Source organism: Pseudorca crassidens, chromosome 20 (assembly GCF_039906515.1).
Source record: "Pseudorca crassidens isolate mPseCra1 chromosome 20, mPseCra1.hap1, whole genome shotgun sequence".
Lineage (NCBI taxonomy): Eukaryota > Metazoa > Chordata > Mammalia > Artiodactyla > Delphinidae > Pseudorca > Pseudorca crassidens.
Window position 1 is genome coordinate 61,908,133 of NC_090315.1, and position 23,189 is coordinate 61,931,321.

Consider the following 23,189-nt stretch of genomic DNA (forward strand, 5'->3'; position numbering starts at 1 on the left):
TGTGGGGCTTTCTGGCTTCTGAACATGTGGGTGGGGGAGGCACGTGGACTGCCCGCCAGAAACACCTAGGACACACTGCTGAGCCCTTGGTCGAGGGGACAGGGAACAGTGTCCCCCCAGCAGCCCAAGCCGGGGGTCTCCTTCTCAACTGCTCTGACTCAAAGGACCGGGGCTCAGGTGGTGCCTGTGGATTCCGAAGCCCACCCAGACCCTCTGTGTGTGCCGAGATGCTCAACCCAGGGCCCAGGGCCAGCGAGATACCACCACGTTGCTGGCAGCCGAGGCCCCCCTGACCCCAGCTCCTGGCCCACCCACACACCCGGCTCAGGCCTGGCCGCAGAGCTCCTCCAAGGCCACAGCTGCCTCCAATGGGCCCTCCAGGGCGTGCGGGCCCAAAAAGGATTCACCCACATGCAAGTGACCTGCTGTGTGACCATGGGGAATCCCTCATTCCTCTCTGAGCTCCAGTATAGCAGCTAACCTTGACAGAATGCTCACCGTGTGCCCACCGTGCTAAGAACTTCTAACTCACTCACCCTCACAGCAGCTCCTTGAGGCAGGGGCTATGACCAGCCCGGCTTTACAGATGAGGAACACCGGGCCCAGAGAGGTTAAGAAGTTTGCCCAAAGCCTCACAGCTACGAAGCAGAAGAGCTGGGACCAGAACCTCAAAGCTTGGGCCCTGACCCGTGATGACATCCTCCCTCTTAAAGGCCCAACAGGGGCGTTTACAGGTCCAGGATGGAAGCTCGGACCTTAACGGGCTCGAGGGACCCCTGGAGGTGCCTCTCCCCGCTGCGCCCCTCGGGACCGGGCCCTGGGGTTACTCACTTGTGTGGGGTGTGAAGGGGGGGTGTCGCGTGGCCCCCTGGGACGCGGCGGGCGGCGGGGGTGGCATGCTGGGGGGTGTGGCCTGGGGCTGCGTCTTCACCTCGGCTGGGGAGCCAGGCATCGCGGAGGCCTTCTCCTTCCTGTCCGCTGTGGGCGTCACGGCCAACGGGGTGGGGGAAAGGAGAGAGAGACAGAGAGAGAGAGAGCACGGGTGAAGCAGGCCGAGGGGCACAGGGGTCGGCGCCGCCCAGCCCCACCTGGTTCCCGGCTAAGGGCCCCAGCAGCTGGACGTGGGCCTATGTTGCTGGGGGCCCAGGTGGGCGACTCCCAGATGGCCCCCAGGTAGCTTCCGGCTCTGCCTACAGAGCCCGTCCCAGGCCCCAGCCTGCCCTAGATAAGCCCCAGGTGTGCTCACAGGTGGCTGCCATCCCACCCACCTAGGACCGGAGAGCAGGCTTGGGTCGGCCCATTTCAGGTGGGCTGGAGGGTGTAGCTTTCAGAACTCTGGCCAGCCAGAGCCGGGCTGGAGTTCTCACTGTGGAAGTGGCCCTGGGGGAGCCTGGATTGTCTCTCCTGCAGACCAGGGAGTCGGGCGGCATCCCCCAAGCCTGCGGTACCCCGACTCTGCTTGCATCAGCCCCTCCTGGAGGGCATGTGCAGACAGCCTCCCCACCCCCATTCCTGAACCCAGCAGGTCCGGAGCGGGCCTGAGACTCCGCACTTGTAACAGGCTTCTGGGGAGGCCCCCGGGGCCGCAGCTGCCCAGGTATTCTTTGCAGGGGGAGCGGGGTGAGCCTCTGGGCCTCCCCCCTCCATCTTAGCTCAGGGTCAGGCCGCAGAGACCTGGGAGCAGCGGCTGGGATCGTGGGTGGGCGTCCCCGCTTGTAACGAACAGGCACAGCCCACGTGGCCCCAGCCACTGCTCGCCCTGCTGACACTGACGGAGTCTCCCGGGGGCCGGGGGCCGATGGGGCCAGGCTTGACACCTGTCAGCCACCACCAGGACTACAGCTCTGTCCCTCTGCCTCTGCCCATCCTCCCCTCCCCGGGGTCCCGCACGATCTGGGCAGAGGTGGAGACGCACATGCACCCGGGCAGCCACCTCCGTGAACAGCGATGATGCTAATGAACGGCATTTACCGCTACCTGTGCCCCAGACCGTGCAGACCTCCCCTCATCGCTCCCACATCCTCCTTACAGAGAGGAGATGCCCTCGGCACTCCAGGGCCCAGGGGGTGAGAGCAGAGAAGCCCCCTCCCCACCGGGCCCCACGGAAGGGGGAAGCAGCCGCTCACCAGCAGCCACCCGGCCTCGCAGCACCTGCTGTCCACTCAGCTGGCCTCCCTCCCGCCGGGCGCCCTGCCCCCCAACAGCCCGTCTGTCAGGAGGCTGACGGCTTGGCACACGTGTGCCACAGCTGTGGGGGCCCGTCAACGCCACGCCTGGCTACGGGGCTGGCGGCCAGTCTCCAGTGACAACCAAAGAAGGAAAACGTGGCCAGCGCCGTGGGCTCCAGGCCACCTCTGTGGGGTGCAGCCCCATCCTGGCCAGCCCTTCATCTGACCAGGCCACCCTGGGGCAGGCAGTCCCGCCAGCAGGCCAGGGAGGGCGCTTAGGGTGCCAGACTGGGACGGCGGGGATGCAGGGCCTGGTCGGACCTTCCAAAGCCCTTCCACGTCGGGCCTTCACTGGAGCATCACGGGTGGAGCAGACCAGAGAAGTGGATGGAGAGAAGCCGGCGGGAGGGGGCCATCAGGGAGGGTGGACCGAGTGTGCCCGCGATGACGAGGGTGCCACATCGCAAGGAGTCTTGCGCCCACCCCACTGATGCCTGCCGGGCCTGTGGACGGAGCGGGCAGTGCCCTGCTGGTGCCCGGAAAGCAGGCCCGAGGCTGTCCACTTACAAAGGAGACACACACACGCTCCTGGAAGATGACAGTCGTGGCTCCTGTTCCCAGGAAACCCTGTGAGGGGGACGCTGCTGCCAGCCCTGTTTTACAGGCACAGAGAGGTGCAGCCATCCACCAAGGGCACACAGCACGTATGGTTTGGGTTGGTCTGCAGGGTTCCAAGGCCTGGTTGACATCAACGCGAACTCTCCTCCTTGCAGGAGAGGCAGCAAACCCAGGTGGATGGAGGTTCTGGGCTGGCTGGGTGGGGGCACCCCTGCGGCTCTCCCAGGTCCCACCTCCAGCCCTGGGTCCTGGGTCCCCAAGGGCTGTGCACCATGGAAACCCCACAAGAAACCCCACAGGTCTTGAATCTTGTTTGAGTCTGGCTCTATTGCCTCCTGGCTGGCTGTGTGACCTAGGGCCAGTCACCTCACCTCTCTGAGCTGACTCTGTAAAGGCTGAGGGCAAAGCGCTCAGTGAAATTCGGTCACGGTTTACGGAGCAACTTGTGCGCCGGGACCCTGCTCTGGAGGCTGCCCTCGGCATGCACCCCAAGCCATGAAGCAGAAGGTGACAGAGCCCCTCGGGGAAGAGCAGAGGTGGTGTGGAGACGGCGAGCGACAGCAATTGTGGTCCAGGAACAGAGAACACAAAGGCAGCAGGGAGTGTGCAGGGCCTCTAGCTGTGCAGGGAATCGACAGGAGGCTGGCTGGGCCGGGCTGGTGGGCAGTAGGGAGCCAGTGAAGGTTCTGCACAGCATCCAGTAGACATCATCTCTCCTGCCTGAAACCCTCCTCCCCTGCACGTGGGGCTTCCCAGGGTCCTACCCCCCGGCCCACTCCCACGACACCCAGAGCCCCAGCTCCAAGCCCTCACACCCCCCCCGGACCACTCCCCCTTCCCTCCTGGGGGTCCAGCTCCGACCTCATGTCCTCAGGAGAGGGGTCCCCACGTGAGACATGAGGGTCTCTAGCTCCCCTGGAACGTGACCCCCGAGATGACCTTGTTTCCTGGCTCACCTGTCGCAGGGTTTCTGGAAGGCCAGCCACGAGAATGAGGTCACCACCGGCAGCCCTCCTAGAGGGGTCTCCCTGCTCAGGGGCCAGAGGGGGCAGGTCGGGGGGTCCTGGCTGCCCTGCCTCCAAGGTGGGCCGACACGGGGGCTGCTGAGGGGCTGTGGGCGCACCCACAGCTCACCCTGCACCCTTGCCTTCCTTGGGGCTCGCCGAGCGAGGACAGCAGGGTGCGAGGGAGCTGAGTCCCACCCTCCTGACGAGTGGCTGCCTCTGAGCCGGGCTCCCCGCCTCCCCGGGGTGCAGCATGGGTCAGAGGAGGAGGAGAAGCGTTCTTGGTGGGGGGCCGAGCGCCCGCCGTGGTCACGCCACCCGCGGCGGTAGCTATTATTACCGTCCTCTCGCCGCCTCTGCACCCCCGAGTGGGGAGTCCGGGTCAGCCCGCGCTGGAGCCAAGCCTGCCCGCCTCTGGCCTGCGTGGCCTCAGGGCACACGGCTAACAAGCTGCCAGACAGGCAGCCTCACTCTCCCAGGAGCCGGCTTCCTGCCCAGCCCCTTTCAAGGGCCCGCGCCAGCCAAGGGCTGCTCCCTCACCCCCTAAGACCCACTGCGAGGCTCGGACCCCCGAGGGCTAGGGCACAACCTTCCTGCCCATCTGGCAGCCTGGGTAGGGCCGTGTAGGCAGGACCCTGCACCCACAAGCCAGCACGAGCAGGAGCTGGCCAGGACGCGGGGGCCTGGGGAGGGGCCCGCTGTTGGGTGCTGACTGCTGGGGGCCGGTGAGGGGGCAGCTCCCACCCCCGCCAAGGCTGCGGCAGGGGGGACGTCCCGGCAAGTTCCAGACTCCACCCAGAAAACCTGGGCCGGCCTTGTGGGGCAGCTCTTCCCCCCTCCCCCATTCTCAGGTACCTCTGCCCCCAGCGTCCACTCCCAGGGGTCCTCAGCCCCGGGGGAAGCCAGGCCCCGTGTGCTGCACGTCCACACGGCATCTCATTGGATCCTCATGGCCCCCCCAGAAGGCGCTGTCAGAGCCCCTGTACCGTGGCATCCTGTGCCCCGCCTATGAGAGGCACTGACCCCATCCATGGGACCCCGGGCTCGAACGGTCCCCCTGCACCCACCCCGGGTCTGCGTTTCCCCCACTCCTGATTCTAGGGTCATTGGGGGTCCTCAGCCTGAGACCCTCCACCCAACACCAGGGGTCCTCCTACACAAGCCCCCTTTTAGGGAGCTCTGATCTAGCAAGTTGGTTATGGGGCCCAGGCAGCTGAACGTATGTCAAGTTTTAAGTTCCTTGTTTCTTACGAGATTAATATATAAATAACAGCTTCCCCCATGATGGCTTAGCACATGCCCCTCATGCCTCAGCTTGCCTACCCCTCAGGACCCCAGGGACCGACTTTGACTAAGAATTCCATACCCCTGCTCGAGTACACACTGCACCTCAATAGCAGCCCCAGGAGGCAGGTCCTGCCATCGCGCCCATTTTATAGATGGGGAAACTGAGGCTCGGGGAGGACAAGTGACTTGCTCAGGGTCTCAGAGCCTGAGGGCAGCAGGGACCGAGCCTGGGGACTCTCCATCAGAGCCTCAAGCCCCCGCGCCCTGCAATCACTTGGGAGATTAGAAAGTTCTGAAGCCAACCCAGGGCTCCCTGCATGGGCCGACCAGCACACGGAAAGGGCAGCTGCCTGGGGTTTGAGGCCGGGGCAGGTTCATTGCTCTGAGTCAGTGGGTAATGCCCCGGGCGCCCTGACTCTGGGGCAGGGGAGGACAAGGACCACCTTCCCAACTCCTCGGGCTCTTTCCAGACGTTAGAGCTCCAGGGAGGAAGAATCGGGCAGGCCACAGCATCCCTGTCACTTCCCCAGCCCCGTCAGCAGCCAGGGGCCAAGCCAGCAGCCACGGCAGCCCCAGAATCCCACACAGAAATGAAGCAGAAGATGAGGCGGAATCTGAAGACACGTCTGGGCTTATCCCCAACCGGGGCTCCCCGCCAGCTCTCCTGGAGTCCCCCACAGCGCCTCGACCAGAACGGCGGCCCTTGTGCTGCCGGGCGGGAGACATCTCTAGGGGTGCCAAACCCCGCACCCATGGTCCTGGCTCAGAGGTAGGCAGACAGGGGCGAGGCGCCCAGCCAGTGACTCGTGACCCTCTCACAGCCCTCGGAGGCAGACGGTGCTCTGCTCCATCCTATGGATGGGGAAACCGAGGCACAGAGGGGCTAGGCGACCTGCTCTGTTCACACAGCTGAGAAAGGGCTGGAGGCGGCCCCAGAGTCTTACCACCTGCCCCGAGGGCTGCCGCTGGAGGTGGTCCCCGTCCAATCTTCTAACTGTCCGTCCCCCGCTCCCCACCGCCCCATTCCGATCCTGTAGGGCGGGGGGTGGTCCCCGCTGGTGACACCCAGTGAGCTGGAGGGTGAGACGCGAGCGGCCCCCCTCGGGGCTGGACTTCCTCCCCTGGCCTCTGTCGCAGCCCCACCCACTGCCCCGCACTCCCAGCCCTCGAGAACATTCCCAGACCCCTGCGGCGCTCCCCAGGGCCCCGGGAGACCCTGCGTCTTTCCCAGACCGCGGCTCCAGTTCCCACTACACGTCACTAATCTGTTGACAGAGGAAGCTGCTCTCTGAGCCGGGCGCAGCCGGTGGGAAAGAACGTTGAGTGTGCGGAACAAGCCACCCCATCCATCACTGTCCTTGCCTCCTGTGTTCCCAGCCCGCCCTGCCCGTCTGAGAACCGGCCACAGCCCAGCGCTCCCAGCCCTGGGGTTCTAGAACCCTCCACGGGAGGGGGGCCATGAGCACCGGCACAGCCCATTCCCCATCCGTGCACCGCAGAAACAGTGGGCCCCGCTTTCATCTTTTGTGCTCTGATTCTGCCGTTACCTCATTTGACCCTCATAGAAGCCGCAGGAACTGGGAAGGTGGGAAGGTGGGCCGGTACCGACGGGTAGCACAGCTACGGTGACAGAGTCCGGACTGCGAGCCGGGCCTGAGCTGAGCAGGCCACACGGGTCCCCCGGCATGGGAGGTGGCAGATGAGGAGACCGAGGCTCAGGGCCCAGAGGCCACTCTCTCTGTGGGGTCTCGGGACGTGACCTGTGGCGCACCCACACCCGGTCCCTGGCACTGACCCGCAGGCAGGCAGGGCTCCCCAGGCCCGTGGTAGGCTCGGCAGGAGGCCTGCACCCTGAGGAGAAGCCCTGCGCCTCGGCCCCTCCCCTGCGAGCGGGTGGCCCCTGGGCACACTGCCCGGCCTCAGCCTCCGCAGCTGTAGGTAGGGGACGAGGAGGGAGCCCCACTGGGCCCGGCTCTGAAGTGCTGGCCTCCGCCCTGGGCCGGGCAGCCGGCCGAGGTTCTGAAGCTCCTGCCGAGGTGGACCGGACGCCGGACTTTCTTGGAGGCAGAGGGGCGAGCTGGCCCCTGAGACACGTTTCCTAAGAGCATTACCAGGTGGCCCCCTGCCCCTCAGCCGGCATCCTGAGAGTGCCCCAGGACGCTCTGTGACTGGCCGTCCCCTCTGCCCTCACCTCCCACACTCTCCTCCACGCCTTTGCCTGAATGCGACCATCTTTCTCAGCGAAACCAAGTGCCCAAAGTAGGGCCAAGCGCACAGGAGGTGCTCCACAAATGCTGTGGACTCAGGACCAAGGGAATGGGGAGATGGTCCACGGACAGCAGGACGGTCACAGCCTCGCCAGCCCCACAGGCTCCCTTTCGGCAGACGCCAGTCCTGAACCCCCAGCCCAGAGCCTCGGCCAGAGACGAGGGGAACCTTCCCAGTCAGGTGTCCTCTGGAGCCCCGTCCTCCGTCCTCGGAAGGCCTGCGGGCAGGGCAGCAGCTGGCTGGTGTCAGGTGTCCCGGGAAGAGCCCAAGGTGTCCCCAGCGAGGGCACACAGCCACCCGTCCCCGGCGCCTCCGGGCACACTCTGTCCTGCTCAGGCCAGACTCTCCTGGGAGGATTGCAGTGTCCCATCCCCACAGACATCCTGCCCAGGGCGGGGCAGCCCATCCATCGGGGCCCAGCCTGGGCTCCCGGGACCCTTCATCCCACACCAGCCCTCGAGGAAGACGCCGCTATCACCCCGCTTATGGATGGGGACAGCAGGGCCCAGAGTCACAGTAAGCGAGGTGCTTTCCCATCAGGTCCAAACTCTGTGTGTGACATTCGGGGCCCGCACGGCCTCATCTCCGTGTCCTCCAAGGCCCCGACGGCTCCCGAGTGCCCACGCTCTCTCAGGCTCCTCCTCCGCGTGGCGGAGCCCTAGTCCGGGTGGATGTCGCTGCCCGCTGACGCGATGAGGAAATCGAGGGGCTGGAGGTCGGGGTTCACGCAAGACCACAGCTCAGCGAGGCTGCAGAGTCCTGGCTCTGGCACCACTGGGTCCCGGCCAGGATTCCCCTCCCTCCTTCCCTTCCTTTCTTCTTACACCCCCTATCACACCACCGCTATGAGCCCCAAAGCCCCCTCTAACTACCAACAGCCCCCGACCCCCCACAAGCACAGAGGAGACAGAAGCGGGTGTGTCTGTGGGGAAGTCAGGCAGCGCACGCTGAAGTCCACGGCTTCAGGGCGTCCCTCGTGGGCAGCACCCGCTCGAAGACGTGCCCGTGTGTCAGACACGGACACCGTGGGGGCCCTCGGACCCCGGTGCAGCGTGGTCGAGCACGGCACCGTCCCCCAGCAGTGACAGCTCGTGGAGGTGAGAGCAAGGTGCCTCGGCCCACGAGCGGCCCTCCTGAGCGCCGGGCGCCCACGGGGTCCCACTGCGTCCACACGAGGGGTGGACGTTGTTCTGCTCACGCGGTCCCAGGCAGGTTTCTGGCCTTATGACCGTCAGGCGGGACCTTGGAAGCCGTGAGAGACGCAGGCGATGCTGGCGGTGCAGGCGAGTCCTTCCGGAAGGCTGGCCCCGAGCACGCCCTGGGGACAGATTCAACTCCTTCGAGCTCACTGACCACTGCACACTGGCTGCTGTGGGGCCTGGGCAAGGCGGGACAGACCCACTGCCAGCGCGCAGAGGGGGCGGCGGGACAGCGGGGGCAGACACCTCTGCTTAGGTAGCTCCTGCCCCCAGAATGCCCTCCCCTCCCCTCAAGGCTTCCCGGAGGGTGGGTGGGGGGTTTCTCTCCTGGACCCTGGGGCTCTCGAGCAAGCCGGGCAACCGCCTGAGGGCTAACGTCCTGGAGCAGGAAGAGGGGCACAGGGACCCTCCCAGAGCCTCCCAGTGGACGCATGTGGGACAAACAAGGGAAAAGCTAGGCCTGCACCCCAGGAGGCAGCCGCGTCTCAGAGGGGCCTGTGACCCCGCCGGACGGGGCTCTCAGGCAGAGGCGGAGGGACTCGGGGGGCTCCAAGGACATGGGGTGACCCGTCACATCAAGATGGGCGGGTTTGACCAGGAGGCTGACCCCTCCCCACCCCCTCCAAGGCCAAGGTCAGGGGACGGCTTGTCTTTGATCCCCAATGCTCTGCAAAGCAACGCGAATTCTGGGGGGCGGGCAGCCCTAATGAGTCCCAGGAGCTGGAACTTGGGCCGCTTCCCACATCTGGTTTCAATCAAGGTCTCCACCGAGCGACGAACCAGTAATAATATACACAAGGATTAGTATCTTCCCTCCCTTGGTCTGGGCGGCCCTCCCGCCCCCGCTGGCGCTCCAGCCACGTCCCTTGGATCCTCCCGCGTGGCCCTTCCCGGTCCTGGGGTCTGACCGGGAGGGCTGTTCCTCTGTGCATTGCTGCTGCCGCCGCCGCCGCCCTTCCCGCTGCAGAGCGCTTAGCCACCCCGGCCGGCCTGCCTCCAGGGACCCTGTGACCACCGGGCCTGTGGGTGACAACAAGGTCACCCGTTGCCATGGCAACAACACTGGGCCGGGAGCCAGGAAATCTGGGTCCCCCATCCTGCTCTGTGACCGACTAACTGTGCTTTTTTTTTTTTTTTTTTTGCTGTACGCGGGCCTCTCACTGTTGTGGCCTCTCCCGTTGCGGAGCACAGGCTCTGGATGCGCAGGCTCCGCGGCCATGGCTCACGGGCCCAGCCGCTCTGCGGCATGTGGGATCTTCCCGGACCGGGGCACGAACCCGTGTCCCCTGCATTGGCAGGCGGACTCTCAACCACTGCGCCACCAGGGAATCCCCGACTAACTGTGAATCCATAAAACCACCCCAGCATGGCTCTGAGCCTCGGTATACCCCCATCGGTAAAATGGGCCCGTGACTCCCTCTTCTCAGGTCGGGGGTGGTCTTAGAAAAGGAAGCGTAAGGAGCAAGGCCACTGTGGCTCCTGTGTCGGGGAGGCTCCAGGTGGCCTCCCTCCACCCGTCTCAGCCTCTCGGCTGGAGTGTCAGTGGATTTTCTACCTGAGGCCTCGGTTTTCTCACCTGTGAGATGGGGATGAGAGCAGAGCCGCCCCGTAGAGGCTCGGAGGGACGGGACATGCTCAGCCAGAGGCTCCCAGAGGCCCGTGGGCCTGGGCACCAGGCGGGGCACAGCTCTCATTTTAAACGGGCTCCCTTTTGCTGGGAGCTGCGTATGTGCCTGGGTGCCAAGACCCCCTCATCCTGACAGAGCCCTGATGTGTAAGACCCGAGTTGCAGATGGGGAAACCGAGGCACAGGGCGCGTGCCCGGGGTCACACGGCCATAAGGCAGCAGATCCCACACGTGCAGCCCTCTGGCTGACGACCCTGCTGGTCGCAGGAAGAGTCCCTCACTGAGGACCCTCGGAGCCTGCCCAGAGGGGTGGCGGTGAGCCTCTGTCTGGGGGTGGGGTGGAGGGGCCACAAGAGAATGTCCTGCTACTCAGGGCAGCCCCTCACAGCCTCAGAGGGGGCGCTGCGGTGGCCAGGCCGCCCCCCGCATCAGCAGGGGCTCATGAATCCCGCTGGTGCGGAGAGGAAGCCGTCTGCCTGGACGGGAGTTTCCCTTCTACCACCGAGATGCTGTGAAACTGGGCCAGACACAATCTCCCCACTGTGCTCCAGCCCAGGGGTCGCCTCAGGAGCGGTCCAATCTCCCCTTTGGTCTGGCTGCACGCCCCCAGGCTGGGAGACCCCGTCCCAGGTGCTCCTGTGCGGCCGCAGGGCCTCCGCACCTGCTGGGACGCCCCCCACGTCCACACGAGGCTGTCTCCTCATCCTCACTCAGGATTGGGTCCCAATGTCCCCCCTTAAAGGAGCCCTCCTAGCCCCCACCCCTGCCCTCCCTGCTGCATCACCCACTTTATCTCCTGGGGAGCACCTGTCAGCACCCGCAATGGTGGTCCGTGCAGGTCCCTGTGTTCACCACCCCTCGCCTCAAAGACACGGGCCTCGTCTTTCCGTGCACTGCTAACCCCAGACCAGCACCGACGCCTGGTGGTCCGTAAGATGCTCCACAAAGGTGTGCCGGCTGACCTGTGAGAAACCCAGAGCGGCCCCGCCTGCCCTAGTGCTGCCTTGGCCCCCGGCCCAGACCGTTCGTGTTCACGTCGGAGAGCATGGTGGCTGTGGCCGGAGAGCCCGGGCGGAGCTTGGCTTGGGACCTGCCCCGCCCAGCGGCCCCAGCAGGTAGTGCCCCTGTGTGTGTGTGTGGGGGGGGGGGCGCCGAGGAGCTGTTCTGAGCCTGCCCCACAGCAGTAAAGCTTGCTCATGGCTGCCTAGGACACCCGCCACCTGCGGGGGTGGACGGATTGCAAAACGGCCTCAATTCTCACGCCCCCCCGCCCACTCACACCCCTTGCAATGTGACTGCAGCTCTTTCCACCCAGAGATGGAGTCGATTTCCCTGCCCTTGGATCCGTGCTGGCCCTGGGAGTCGCTCTGGCCACTAGGATGCGGCAGAAGTGATGTCAGCCGGCTCTGAGCCGGACACCAGGCGGTCAGCTCCACTTGCTGTCCTGTGGAGCCTGCTGGAGGGGAAGGCTCACATGGGGCAGGGTTGGCCCAGCTGCCCCAGCTGGGGGTCCAGGCGCATGAGGGGCCCGGCCACACTCAGCAGAGCCAGGAGCAGGCCAGCCAGGACCAGGACCTCACACATGAGTCGCCCAAAGACTATAAGGCAGATGAAGGTGGCTGTTTTAAGGCACTAAGCTTTGGGCAGCTTGTCACCCAGCAATAACTACCAGGTACACACTGGTACTTAGAACCACAACATTTTGGAGCTGGGAGGGCCCTTAGAGACCCAAGGATCAGATGTTACAGGGGCAGGTTCCAGCTGGACCAGGGTTCCTGCCCCTCTGCTCCCTGCTCTGGTGGAGACGTCTGGGCTCAGGTGAGCAGGCCACCCAACGGACCACGTCTGAGGACATCATCCGGCCCAGACAGCGACCTGCAAGGAAGCTCACCACAGCATTGCTTGTGAGGGGGATGAGCCCAGATGACAGGTCAAACACATCCTCCGCCAGGGGGCCTACGGAACCTGAAGTCACACGGTGGGCACCTTCACTCAGGAAACGGCTTTTCCGTGCCCACAAGCCTGGAGCACTGCACACACAAGGCACAGCGGCTTGCTCTGAGGCGGGGAATCAACGGAAGTGCAAACAGCCGGGCATCGGCAGCAAAGGACAAGAACACTCACTGGCCACTGTCACAGAGGCCCATCGATAGGTCAAGGGGCAGATCCACACGGCAGAATATTATGCAGCAAGGAAAAAGGACACACGTAACCCAGGCACCAACATGGACAAATGTCACCAACGTAAGGCTGAGTAAATGACCCCAGATCCCAAAGGGGACGGGCCACGTGATTCCACTTACACAAAGTTCAGAAGCTGGCATTAGGGTCAGGGTGGTAGTCCTGCGACAGGCAGTGACGGGGAAGGGCTCGGGGCCTGGGGCAGGTCGGGGAACGTTGCCTGGTATCTGCACACTCTGTGAACACTCCCACATACACTCTTCTGTGTGTGTGCTGTACTTCAAATACCCGATTACTAGCAAAAATGGTGCCCCAGAATACCACCTAATAATAGGGAAAATCAAAAGAGCTGGAAACACGTGAAACTCCATCTTGTAAATAAACATACGTGCAGAAAAAGGATGAGAAGCAAAAGGTGACCGTGGTTCCTGGTAGAAGGCTGGTCAGAGCCATTCTGTCCATGTCTGTGTTTTCAAGAGGGGTCTGGGGGTTTGGCTGGAGCGAGGAGGCCAGAGCTGCCGCCAAGCGCAGATGCCCCAAACAAGGAGGGGGGCGAGACTTCCTTCTTGGACCAAGCCTGGGATGGTCACAGAGCCAAGTCCACGGTGCCCCGGTGCTGAGCGGAGTTCTGAGGCGGCCGGGGTGGAGAGCTCACAGCAGCTGGAATGGAAACCCTCCCTGCTCTCCGCCGGCCGCAAACGTGATCCAGATGTCCCCCGGCTCGCCCCGCGGCTGGCGCACAGAGGAAGCACATTCCTCGCCCAGCTGTCCGGGCTGCGCGGCCAAGAGCAGCTCCTGAGAGCTGAGGGGGAGGCGCCCGCCATCTGGGCCGCCCGCCGTGTGTGTGTGACTGTGTGCGTGTGTGTGTGTGTGTGTGTGTGTTGCCGGGAGCAGTGGGAGGAAGGGTGCCCTCCTCTCCCAGCACCGGTCCTGGCACTCTGGGAGTCCCCTCCCGTCCACCCATGCACACCTGCCCCCAAGGGGGAGTGGCTCAGCTGCAGGCTGGCACACCTAGTTAGTGTGAACAGGCTGGGATGATAAACGTGGTGGTGCCTGGGCAGGCACGAGGGGTGTGGGCACGTGGACAGACACGAGTGGGTGAGCAGAAGGCGGGGGGATGGCGCTGTGACCCAAGCACGATGGACAGAGTCCCCTCCTGCAGCTCTCAGTGGTGGAGGCGATGGACACACAGGCCACCACACAAGGTTGCGCGGTAGGGGGGAAAGGCCCAGCTTTGGGGGCGGGCAGGCCGGCCTCCAGCCGTGGCCTCGTCACTGGGGTGGCCCTGGCTGGGCCTCCTCCTCTGAGCCTTGGTTTCCCCAACTGCACACTCGGGCCGCGTCCCCGTGAGGACTAGCTGTGCGCCTGTACAGCCCAACACCCTGCTTTGCTCACACACACACACCTGGCGGGGATGTGATGGGGTGGGGGAACCCGCCACCCCAGGAGCTGCCTCGCCTGGTGGGGGAAGTCCTCCTGGAGCCCAGGACATCTACACTGAGGCCTGAACAAAAGACGTGTCCCCCAAGGGCTGCGGCAGCACCTGGTAGAGGCCGCCGCGCAGAGTGTGCACGTGTGTGCGTTTCCTGGGGGGAGGGGCTGTGACCCCAAGGAAGACTGCAGGACACCGGGGAACAAAAGAGGATCTGATATGTACACGGAGAACCTCTAGAAGGAAACAAAAGCTGCCCCTGGGCAAAGGCAGCAAGGCCCCCTCCTCTCTGCCTCCCTCCTGGACCAGCCCCGCTTTTAAACCACCTCCTGATTTATTTTTAAACTGCCTGCCGCCCACCAGCGTTGTGCCCCCCGCCAGCTCTGAACGAAAGTGACAGTAACGTGAGCAACAGACAGACAATGACAAAGTGCCACTGAGCGAATAAACAGAAGCCTTAGTCCAGATCCCTTATTTTAAAAAAGGAACTCACAAAACGCAAGCAACTCTGGCCACAACACCCTCTGAGGATGGTCGGTGCTCAGGCTTGGGTGAAGCGGGAAGCCCTGCATCCGCGCAGGCACACCCGGACAGGGTGCGTCACTGGGAGAGGCAGGGAAGCCTTGAAGAAGAGGTGCATTGCCCCTGTGCGGTGTGCACAGCTGAAGCTGGGAGGGCTTCCTGGTGGAGGGCGCAGCTTGGCAAAGCAGTGCGGTCGGAACTCCAGGAACAATCTAGTAACGAGCTCCGTCTGTGCACGAAGGTGGAGAGCAGGGCGGGGAGGCCGGAGGGTCTGGAAACCTAGGCCACGCGGTCGGGATATTCCCCTGCTGGCAACGAGGCGCCCCCGAAGGCTTACCCGATCCCCAAGGCATTTTCGTTGCTTAAAAAACGTGCAGACTGGCTGCATATCACCTTGAAGGCCCCAGAGGAATGTTGCCAAAATATAAAATAATCAGGCTGCGCCTGTGAATGCTAAATAATAATTAGAGACCGGCGGTTTACCCTGCACGCACGGCCCATCGAGGGCGTCTCTCCGGAGGGCCACATGATCCTCCCGCCAGCCCCGAGACACAGAACGCCGCCCTCGGCACACGTGGCCCGCGAGGACCCCGGTCACCCGTGACGGGAGCCACCGATGCGGCGAGGGGGTGTGGCCCCAGGATGCTGCCCGCGAGGCCTGAGGGATCCCACGTGGTGACCTGCACCCGCTGAAGCAGGTTTAGACGTCACCGCCCGCAGAGGTGGGGGCTGAGGAGGTGGTCCGGGCTGGCTTTGCTCCGAGGGCCGGGGTGTCTCCAGCTCTCACGCCCCACTTTCGTAAGGATGACCCGAGAGCTGGTTTGGTTGCTCTGCGGTGAGGGGCAGCCCAACATGGCGCTGCCCCCGTGCCTGCTGCGGGAGCCCCTGTGGACCGGGACTGGGGTGCGGGCAGGCCTGTGGTCTCTCGCCCCACCCAGAGACAACCAACCCCCCTTCTGTGCCCTCTCGCTTCCTGGACGTGGAAGGCCCTGCCCAGGCCCCTCCCTGACCCACACACCCAGGGACGAAGCCGGGCCCACGAGAGACCCCACCGCTGCGGGGGCAGCAGCCCTGGGCCCCAGGCCCTCCCGTCTCTGCCTTCATGGGGGAGGCTGGGGGCCACTGGAAAAGCTCACGCTTCCTCTGGCAGAGAACTCGGTAAAGACAGGAGGCGAGGTACCCTGGGGGCCTTACAGCTACAGCATTCTATCGTGGTCAAAGCTCATAGCACCGGGGAGGCCATCACTGCCTCCCTTCCCACATGCTCAGAGAGGTCCAGGTCTGCACCCGAGGTCACACAGCACTGGTGCAGGCTGGGCGCTCCTAAGGACACAACAGGCATGTCTGGCCCCAGCAGCTCTGTCTACTGCTCACCTCCTCAGATACCTGTGGTTAATTTTACAATTTAACGCCAGCCACGCCGGAGAGGCCTGGGGGCAGAGTGGCCTCACACCACCTCTTGGAGGGAGGCACCGGGCCCCAGCCTCTTTGCATCCCGGGCACCATCTTCCCAGGACCCTTCTCCCTGATGGATTCCAAACAGTCCATCTTCTTCCCCAGGAACCGTCGAAACGTTCCAGAAATTCCAATCACATGTCACCCAAAAGTCACGGCCCAGACCCTCCCCCGCAGGGGGGCCAGGAGCCTCAGGGGCCACACACAACCCGTTTCCAGTGCAGACAGCTTCCTGCACGTTTGCTGCGTGCCATGGGCCATGCGTCTCACGCCACTCCCACTGTCACCTCACGCAGTCCCCGGGACCCCGCTATTTCCCTACTTTCAGAGAGTCAGCAATGTGCCCGTGGTGAGCGTGGCAGCTGGCCCCAGGTGGGGGTCATAGTCACACAGGAAACCCGTGACTATAACCCGCTCCCACCCCTCCCAGCCCCCACCCACAGTAACCACCGCTGACGGGTCTCCAGGATCCTTCCAGACACTTCTATGTAAACACAACTCTGTGTGTGTGTGTGTGTGTGTGTGTGCGCGCGCGCACACGAGACCCGGAGGCTATGCTCATTCCCGCTGCAGTCTCCTCACCTGTGCAATGGGGAGGATGGGCCCCACCCTCGAGGGTTAAGAGGAGACGCAGAGGGCTTCCCTGGTGGGAAGAGTCTGCCTGCCAATGCAGGGGATACGGGTTCGAGCCCTGGTCCGAGAAGATCCCACATGCCGCTGAGCAACTAAGCCCGTGTGACACAACTACTGAGCCCGTGAGCCTAGAGCCCGGGCTCCACAAGAGAAGCCACTGCAATGAGAAGCCCATGCACCGCAGCGAGGAGTGGCCCCTGCTCGCCGCAACTAGAGAAAAGCCCGTGTGCAGCAACGAAGACCCAACGCAGCCAGAAGTAAATAAATAAAATAAATTAAAAAAATAAGACGCAGAGTAATAACTAGTAGAGGCAGCAGCCAGGTATACAGCAAGTGCCAAACTAGTGCCAACCTACAACAGCAGGCACCCCGAGCCCTGGCTTTCTCGAAGGTGCTCCCCGAGCCCTGGCTTTCTCGAAGGTGCTCCCCGAGCCCTGGCTTTCTCGAAGGTGCTCCCCGAACCCTGGCTTTCTCGAACGTGCTCCCCGAGCCCTGGCTTTCTCAAACGTGCTCCCCGAGCCCTGGCTTTCTCGAACGTGCTCCCCGAGCCCTTGCTTTCTCGAAGGTGCTCCCCGAGCCCTGGCTTTCTCGAAGGTGCTCCCCGAGCCCTGGCTTTCTCGAAGGTGCTCCCCGAGCCCTGGCTTTCTCGAAGGTGCTCCCCGAGCCCTGGCTTTCTCGAACGTGCTCCCCGAACCCTGGCTTTCTCGAACGTGCTCCCCGAACCCTGGCTTTCTCGAAGGTGCTCCCCTGAGCCCTGCCGCGAGACGGAGGGACGCCGCGCCACACCACACAAAGGCAGGTGGAAAGGAAGCCTCCCCCTCCGCACCCAGAGAAGCCCCCAGCCTGGCAGGACGGTGTCCCCTGCCACTTCCCAGCCCTGCCCCCCACCCTGCTGGGTGGTCTCCCCCCAGCCTGGCCCACCCAGCCTCGAGGCCAGAGCCCCCAGCGGGCCCTGGGGATGACACTAAGGGGACACTAAAGCCTTCTGGGGAGGCAACCCCGTGAGCCAGCGTCCACACAAGCTGGGAACAACCTCCTTTCACTGGATTTAAGGAAAACACAGTCCTCTGGAAGCAAACCTTTTAAACAGATGTTTCCTCTTGGCACGAACTTCCCGGGCGGGGCCTGCGCTCTCACACAGAGGCGCCGGAGAGACCAAGTGATTTCCATTTTTTTTAGGAAGGGGAGGAAAATATTTTAAAAAATGTGTTTTACAAGCCTGCCTTTGCCATTGTTTATGTAAACAGGTAAATTGTTTCCTGCCTCAATTAAAAACATCTGCCACATAAATGAATACCAATTAACTCATCCTGCTTTTAATTAGCCTGTTAATTACACGCAGGCAGCAGAAAGGATGCCTAGAGTCGGCGAAGCCGCGTGCGTGCCCTCCCCCCAGCCTGGCAAGGATCTGGGCTGTGTCTGGCTCCTACAGGATGAGCATGGCAGGGAGCTGGTGGCGCGGTGCCAGCCGGGATTCCCTGATCTGGGGCTGCCGGGTGGGCACCTCCTCCAGGGGCCCCTGGATGGGGTGGAGCCCCCTTCTACACCCCGTTCTGCCCTCCCCCCTCATCTCCTCCAGCCACCCCCCTCATCACTGGAGAGCAAGGAGGGACCTTAAGGGCGCCCCACTCACATCTCGGCCATATTTTGCTGGGGGAAGGAGGCAGCCAGGGAGTGGAGGCCTGTGCCTGGTCCAATAAGGCCTGCCTGGGAGGGGCGGGGTGGGGGGGAAGACAGCTCGGTCAGACGCTGCATCGCATCGCTGCATCCTGAGCACCGGCCTGGCCGCCTCAGGAGTGCCCTCACCCGCCCCTCGCCTGCGCCCCTCCTCCGCAGCCTTCACCATGGTTTGTGATTTCTCACCGTCTTGTGCCTGCTTCCCCGAAGCCCGGCCCAGGGCAGGAGGCGCCCAGTACACGCTCTGTGAGCGAGCCTTACCCAGGCGATGTCATCATTCCCACTCGGGAGGCTCAGGAGGGCGGAAACCCCTCCAAGGGGTCACCTGGTCACATCCCCCCTCCGGAGGGGCTGGATTTGAACCCGGGGGAGCCCTGATTCCAGGGTGTACTGACAGCACCGAGGACATCACAGAGGCCAAGCTCCGGAGCCGACGCTGTCCCTGGGGGCTGGGCTGGCGGGATCTCAACCCTCACGTCTGATGGGCCCCTGGGGTGCCCCCTCCTTCCACACCCGGGTCTCTCCTTCCAGGGTGGGGGGCACATCCCAGCCTCCCACAGACACTCTCCCCACATCTCCCCCAGGTTCCCAGGGCTTACAGAAGCAGAAATGGTCAGAGCCCACCCAGCCAGAGCGGTCAGTGGGCTTCCACTCACACTCCAGGCCCTTCAGGCAGGTGGGCACCAGAGCCGCTCAGCGAGAATGCTGCTGCTGAGGAAAAGGGAAAAGGGCAAGATGTGTCCGACTGCGTGGTGATGTCTGCCACGGGCATCATAGCAAGTGGACGGAGAGGAACCCAGGATGCAGTCCACCTTTCACCCACAGTGTTCTAGAACAGTCTGCCTCTCCAACTGCCGGTGGGCACCTGCTCAGGGGCTGCCTGCACCAGGCCTTCTCTGAGAGGCGGTGAACAGTCCACAAATGGACAGGCCAGAGGCCAGGGGCCAAGCCCTTCTAACACCGGGTCCCAGCTCACAGGCCCCACCTGGAATCCTGTCCCACCCTGGGAGAGGGGGAGGGGAGCAGCCAGTGCTAAGTAACCAACAATATATTAGCTCATTTAATCCTTCCAACAGCCCCGTGAGGTTTTCCTGCTATTTAATGATAAGGTCGAAACATAAGACGTGTTACCCTCCCACCCCACCCCCCCGCCCCGTTTTACAGATGCAACTCACACACAGAGGTTCAGTAACTGCTGGGCACACGGCTGGGGAGCGCAGGGGTGGGGCTCCACCCAACGACGCAGCTCCGCGTGTGCCCAGCCTGAGCGCACACAGCTGCCTGGACCCAACCCGCTCCTCTCCCAGACCAGCAGCGGGCTGCTGGGGGGAGCCACAGCCTTCGGGCTGAGTCGGGCAGCCGCTCACCTTCTGGCCGCAGCTACGCGTGGGTCCCTTCGCTCGCTCGGCCTCAGCATCTTCCCCGGGAAGTGGGGGACCCTCACCCTGCCTCGCGACACGGGCGCGAGGATTCTGGGGCTGTCCTGCCAGCCTCCCTGAATGCCTCCCCTTCCAGGCAGGCCACCAGGCTGAACTCCTGCACGTGGCCGGGCAGTTCCTTGAGCTGCTGGAGGCCAAGGCCAGCACGGGCCCGGGCCCGCCTGCACCTCAGCCTCGCCGGGTGGGGGCCTCTTCAGAACTTCTGCAGCGTGCTGTCCCTTCAACACCCGCCGGCCATCAACCTCACACGGGTCTGGGCCTTTCTCTGGGGTTTTTTGGCCAATAAGATGCATTAACGGCAGCTCTGCACAGAGCGCTGGGGCAGCTGGGCCTGACGTGGGGAGCCCCGTGCTAGCTCACCCTGAGCACATCTCCATGCCCGGGGGGCTCCCCGAGGAGCGGCCAGGAAGGACAGCCGTCCCCAAGGCCCGTCCTTCAGGCCAAGAGATATCTTGCTGGCAGCCTGCAGCCTCACGTGTTCCAGAGGGCCCGCCTGCTTGCGGGGAGGAACCCAGACTTGCTGGTCAGGACTTCAGATGGGCAGTGGCCACAGGGAAAGGACCACAGGGACCCTCAGGTCCCCCACGCCCCGGGTCTGAGGCAAGGGCTCGTGATGACCCGAGTCAGAACAGGGACCCCGCACCCCAGAGGCCACGTCTGCGGCGGGAGGGCCGCACCCCGGGGTTTAAACCCCAGTGACCTCCTCTGTGTGTGGCTAGAAGCCACCCCCTCAGAGGTGACACAGGCCGTGGGTGGGCAGTTATAACAGAGGGACGGTCCTGCAGAAATGAGATGCCGCCGGCCAGCGGGCGCTCACTGGTCAAGTGCAAGGTTCAGAGTGTCCACATGCTACATCAGCCCCGAGGTGGAATCGCTGTGCTGCTTCCGAGGGGCACGGAGAGGGCAGGAGCCGGCCCGGGGTCACAGAGCGGCAGCCTCACCCGCCGGCCCTCAGTCCCCGGATCTGGAGAACAGGCTGTGTCCACAAAGGGCAGAGGATCTGTTTCCAGCCCCGCCTCCCCGCCTTGGACGGCACCGGGCGGGCAGATGGGCCGGCGCTGCTGCAGCCGCGGTGGCAGCTGCTCTGGGAGAGGGAGCAGGGAGCCTGCTCCACACCTCCCTCCTGGGCGGAAGCTTCTGGGTGTTCTGACTCATTCCACAGAACCGCCAGGAGATCTGGGGGTGGGGCCCTGCTGAGTCAAAACAGCCCGGGGTTCTCTGTGGAGGGAGGAGCAGCGCTCTGCAGGGGCTGTGAGGCCATCCCCCCGCCTGACAGCAGGGAAAGCCGAGGCCACCACTGGCCCCGGGGTCTCCCCTCTGACCCTGGGAGGCCAGGCCAGGCCTGTCGTGAGCCTCGGGCACGTGTGGAATCGGGCGGCGCTTTATCTGGGGCTGCGCCCCCATCTCCCGGGTTCCCCTCAGGGTGGGCTTCCCGAGGCTGAGAAGTGGGGGGCCCCGATTGCGGCCAAGGCCGCGGGGCGCTCCCAGTCACGGGACACCCTCCCGCCCCGGTAGTGTGACCGTTTCCATGTGACTTCTTTTTAAAAGAGAGCTGCTAAGGAGGCCCTGGCGCCTTGGAGGGAACACCTGTGTCCGTAGGCCTCACCCCGACCGCCCCCCGCGGCCTGCAGGGCGGCCTCTGTGCAGACGGCGCTCCGTGCGGGCGTGTGGGACTCGCCCGCTTGCCCTTCCTGTGATCCGGGGACAGCCCAGCAGGGCAGATGCTCTGAGCTCAGCGTGCTTCAGACCCACAATCGTCCAGCACAGCAAGCTTCCGGGGACAGACCCGAGGGGCAGCCCGGGCTCAGTTCCGGCCTATTCCGGCTCCACAACTCAGCTGCAACGCCGTGAGGACGCCCGCGGGCCCTCCTGGTCTCTGAATGCCCATCTTCCGACCCTCTCCCAGCAGCGCAGGGTTCAGGGCACAAGTGAGCTTCCCCCTCCTCCCTCTCGGCAGGCCTCGGGGCGGATGGAGAAGAAGCACCTGCCTCAGCTTGAGCAGGAGGACAGGGCGAGCCGAAGCCGCCAGTCGTGGGGCCACAGCCTGACCCAGAAGGCCCGCGAGCCTGGGAAGGCGCAGCTCCACGCGGGGATCTCCCTCAGGGACAAACTGGCCGCCGCCGTGCGGTCATGAGGGTGGGGGGCAGGCAGACCCCAGGCGATGCCAGGGCTCCCGTCGGATCAGCCCTGCGAGTGCTTCAGCGCAAAGCCGGGCGCACGGGGAGCTCGTGGCTTTTGCATGCCTTAGTATCGTTTTTGCTCTACTTTTCGCCGGGCCACGCGGCACGTGGGATCTTAGTTCCCTGACCAGGGGTCGAATCCACGCGCCCTGCTGAGGAGGCACAGAGTCTCGGCCGCTAGACTCCCCCACCAGGGAAGTCCCCACGCCTCAGTGTGGATGCCAGCACCTCCACCAGCCAAAGTCCTCAGTGCCCACCGGCGGTTCCCGGGCCGTGCTCCGCCCTTCTCGGCACTCCTCCCTCGTGTCTCTCCAGCCACAAGCCCACCTCGCTGGTCCTCAAATGTGCCAGGCACACTCGTGCCCCAGGGACTTCACACAGGCTGTTCCCTAGGCCAGAGGGGCTGTGCCCTGGTGGCCTCCTGGCTCCCTCCCTTCCAGGCTTCAGCTCAATGTCACCTCATCAGAGAAGCTGGACCTGGCAAGGACAGCAACCTCCCCCCAGCCACAGGCCCTCCCCGCGGGCCCTGGTAGAGAAAATGTTCCTCGACCCCTTCGTTTATTGTCCGTCTCTCCCCAAACAGAGTAGCAGCCCCGCAAGGGCAGCGGTCCGTCCGCTCGATCCTGGAACAGCACCGACGCACGACAGGCCCTCAGGCGCTACCTGTCGAAGGAACGAGCAAGCACCGCCGAACCGACTGCGTTCTAATCGACGGCTCGTCTCAGCTCCACGTCACCCAGCTCTGTGCCGGCGTCCCACAGCCGCTGGGCGTGCGCTGTGCCGGGCAGCAGCGACCCCCACCCTGGGGCCAGCCTCCCGGGCTTCGTCCAGGAAGGAAGCAACGGCTGGAAAGCGGGGTCACGCTGGAGGGGGAGCCCTGATGAGCAGATGTGAGCGGAGGTGGGGGGCGGGGAAGCACCGCCTGGAGTCAGAACGCAAACCCCCAGCCCCCCTGAAGCTGGGGGCACGGTGGCTTTGGCCAGGCCCACCCACCCCCAGCATGCAGGGGGCTCAGAGGAGGAGTGAGGGACTGAAGCTCTGCTGCAGTTCGAGAGCTCCGCTGTCTTCCAGTTTGGAGAGAAATGAAAAATCCTCATCTCATGCACCCTGGCCAGGCCCTGGGTATTCAGATTCTGCCCTGTGTCCAGACAGGCGAGGGGAGGGGCCGGCGCCTCTGGGAGGGGAGAGTCCATCTGTCCTTCTCCAGGGACCGCCCCACGTGGGGTGGGAGCCGGGGTGCCCAGGGGGACAAGCTGTGTCAGCTGATGGCGGACAGGCATACCACGAGGTGCCAGGCTGCTCCTGGCTTTGCAGTGGCCCCAGAGGCCCGGGCTCCCTGGCAGCTGGGAAGGAAAATGCCTAATCTCTCAGTGGTTCCCGGGACGGGGCCGTCCTGGCTGGGGAGACTGAAGCAGAGGTGACCCGGAGCGATCTCCACCGCCCTCCCCTCCTCTGCCCCAGGCCCAGGTTCTGCAGGGTCCCAACCCCCAGGGGCCTGT

General features: G+C 64.3%; 1 protein-coding gene across 1 annotated transcript in view; it reads right to left on the bottom strand.

Moving 5' to 3' along the window:
- CBFA2T3 (CBFA2/RUNX1 partner transcriptional co-repressor 3) overlaps window positions 1-23,189 on the bottom strand; it is a 60,818-nt gene that overhangs the window by 26,177 nt on the left and 11,452 nt on the right. The window contains exon 2 of the mRNA XM_067718786.1: window positions 832-978. Within this exon, the coding sequence (XP_067574887.1) occupies window positions 832-952 (121 nt within the window). The 5' untranslated portion in view covers window positions 953-978. The remainder of the gene's footprint in view (window positions 1-831; window positions 979-23,189) is intronic.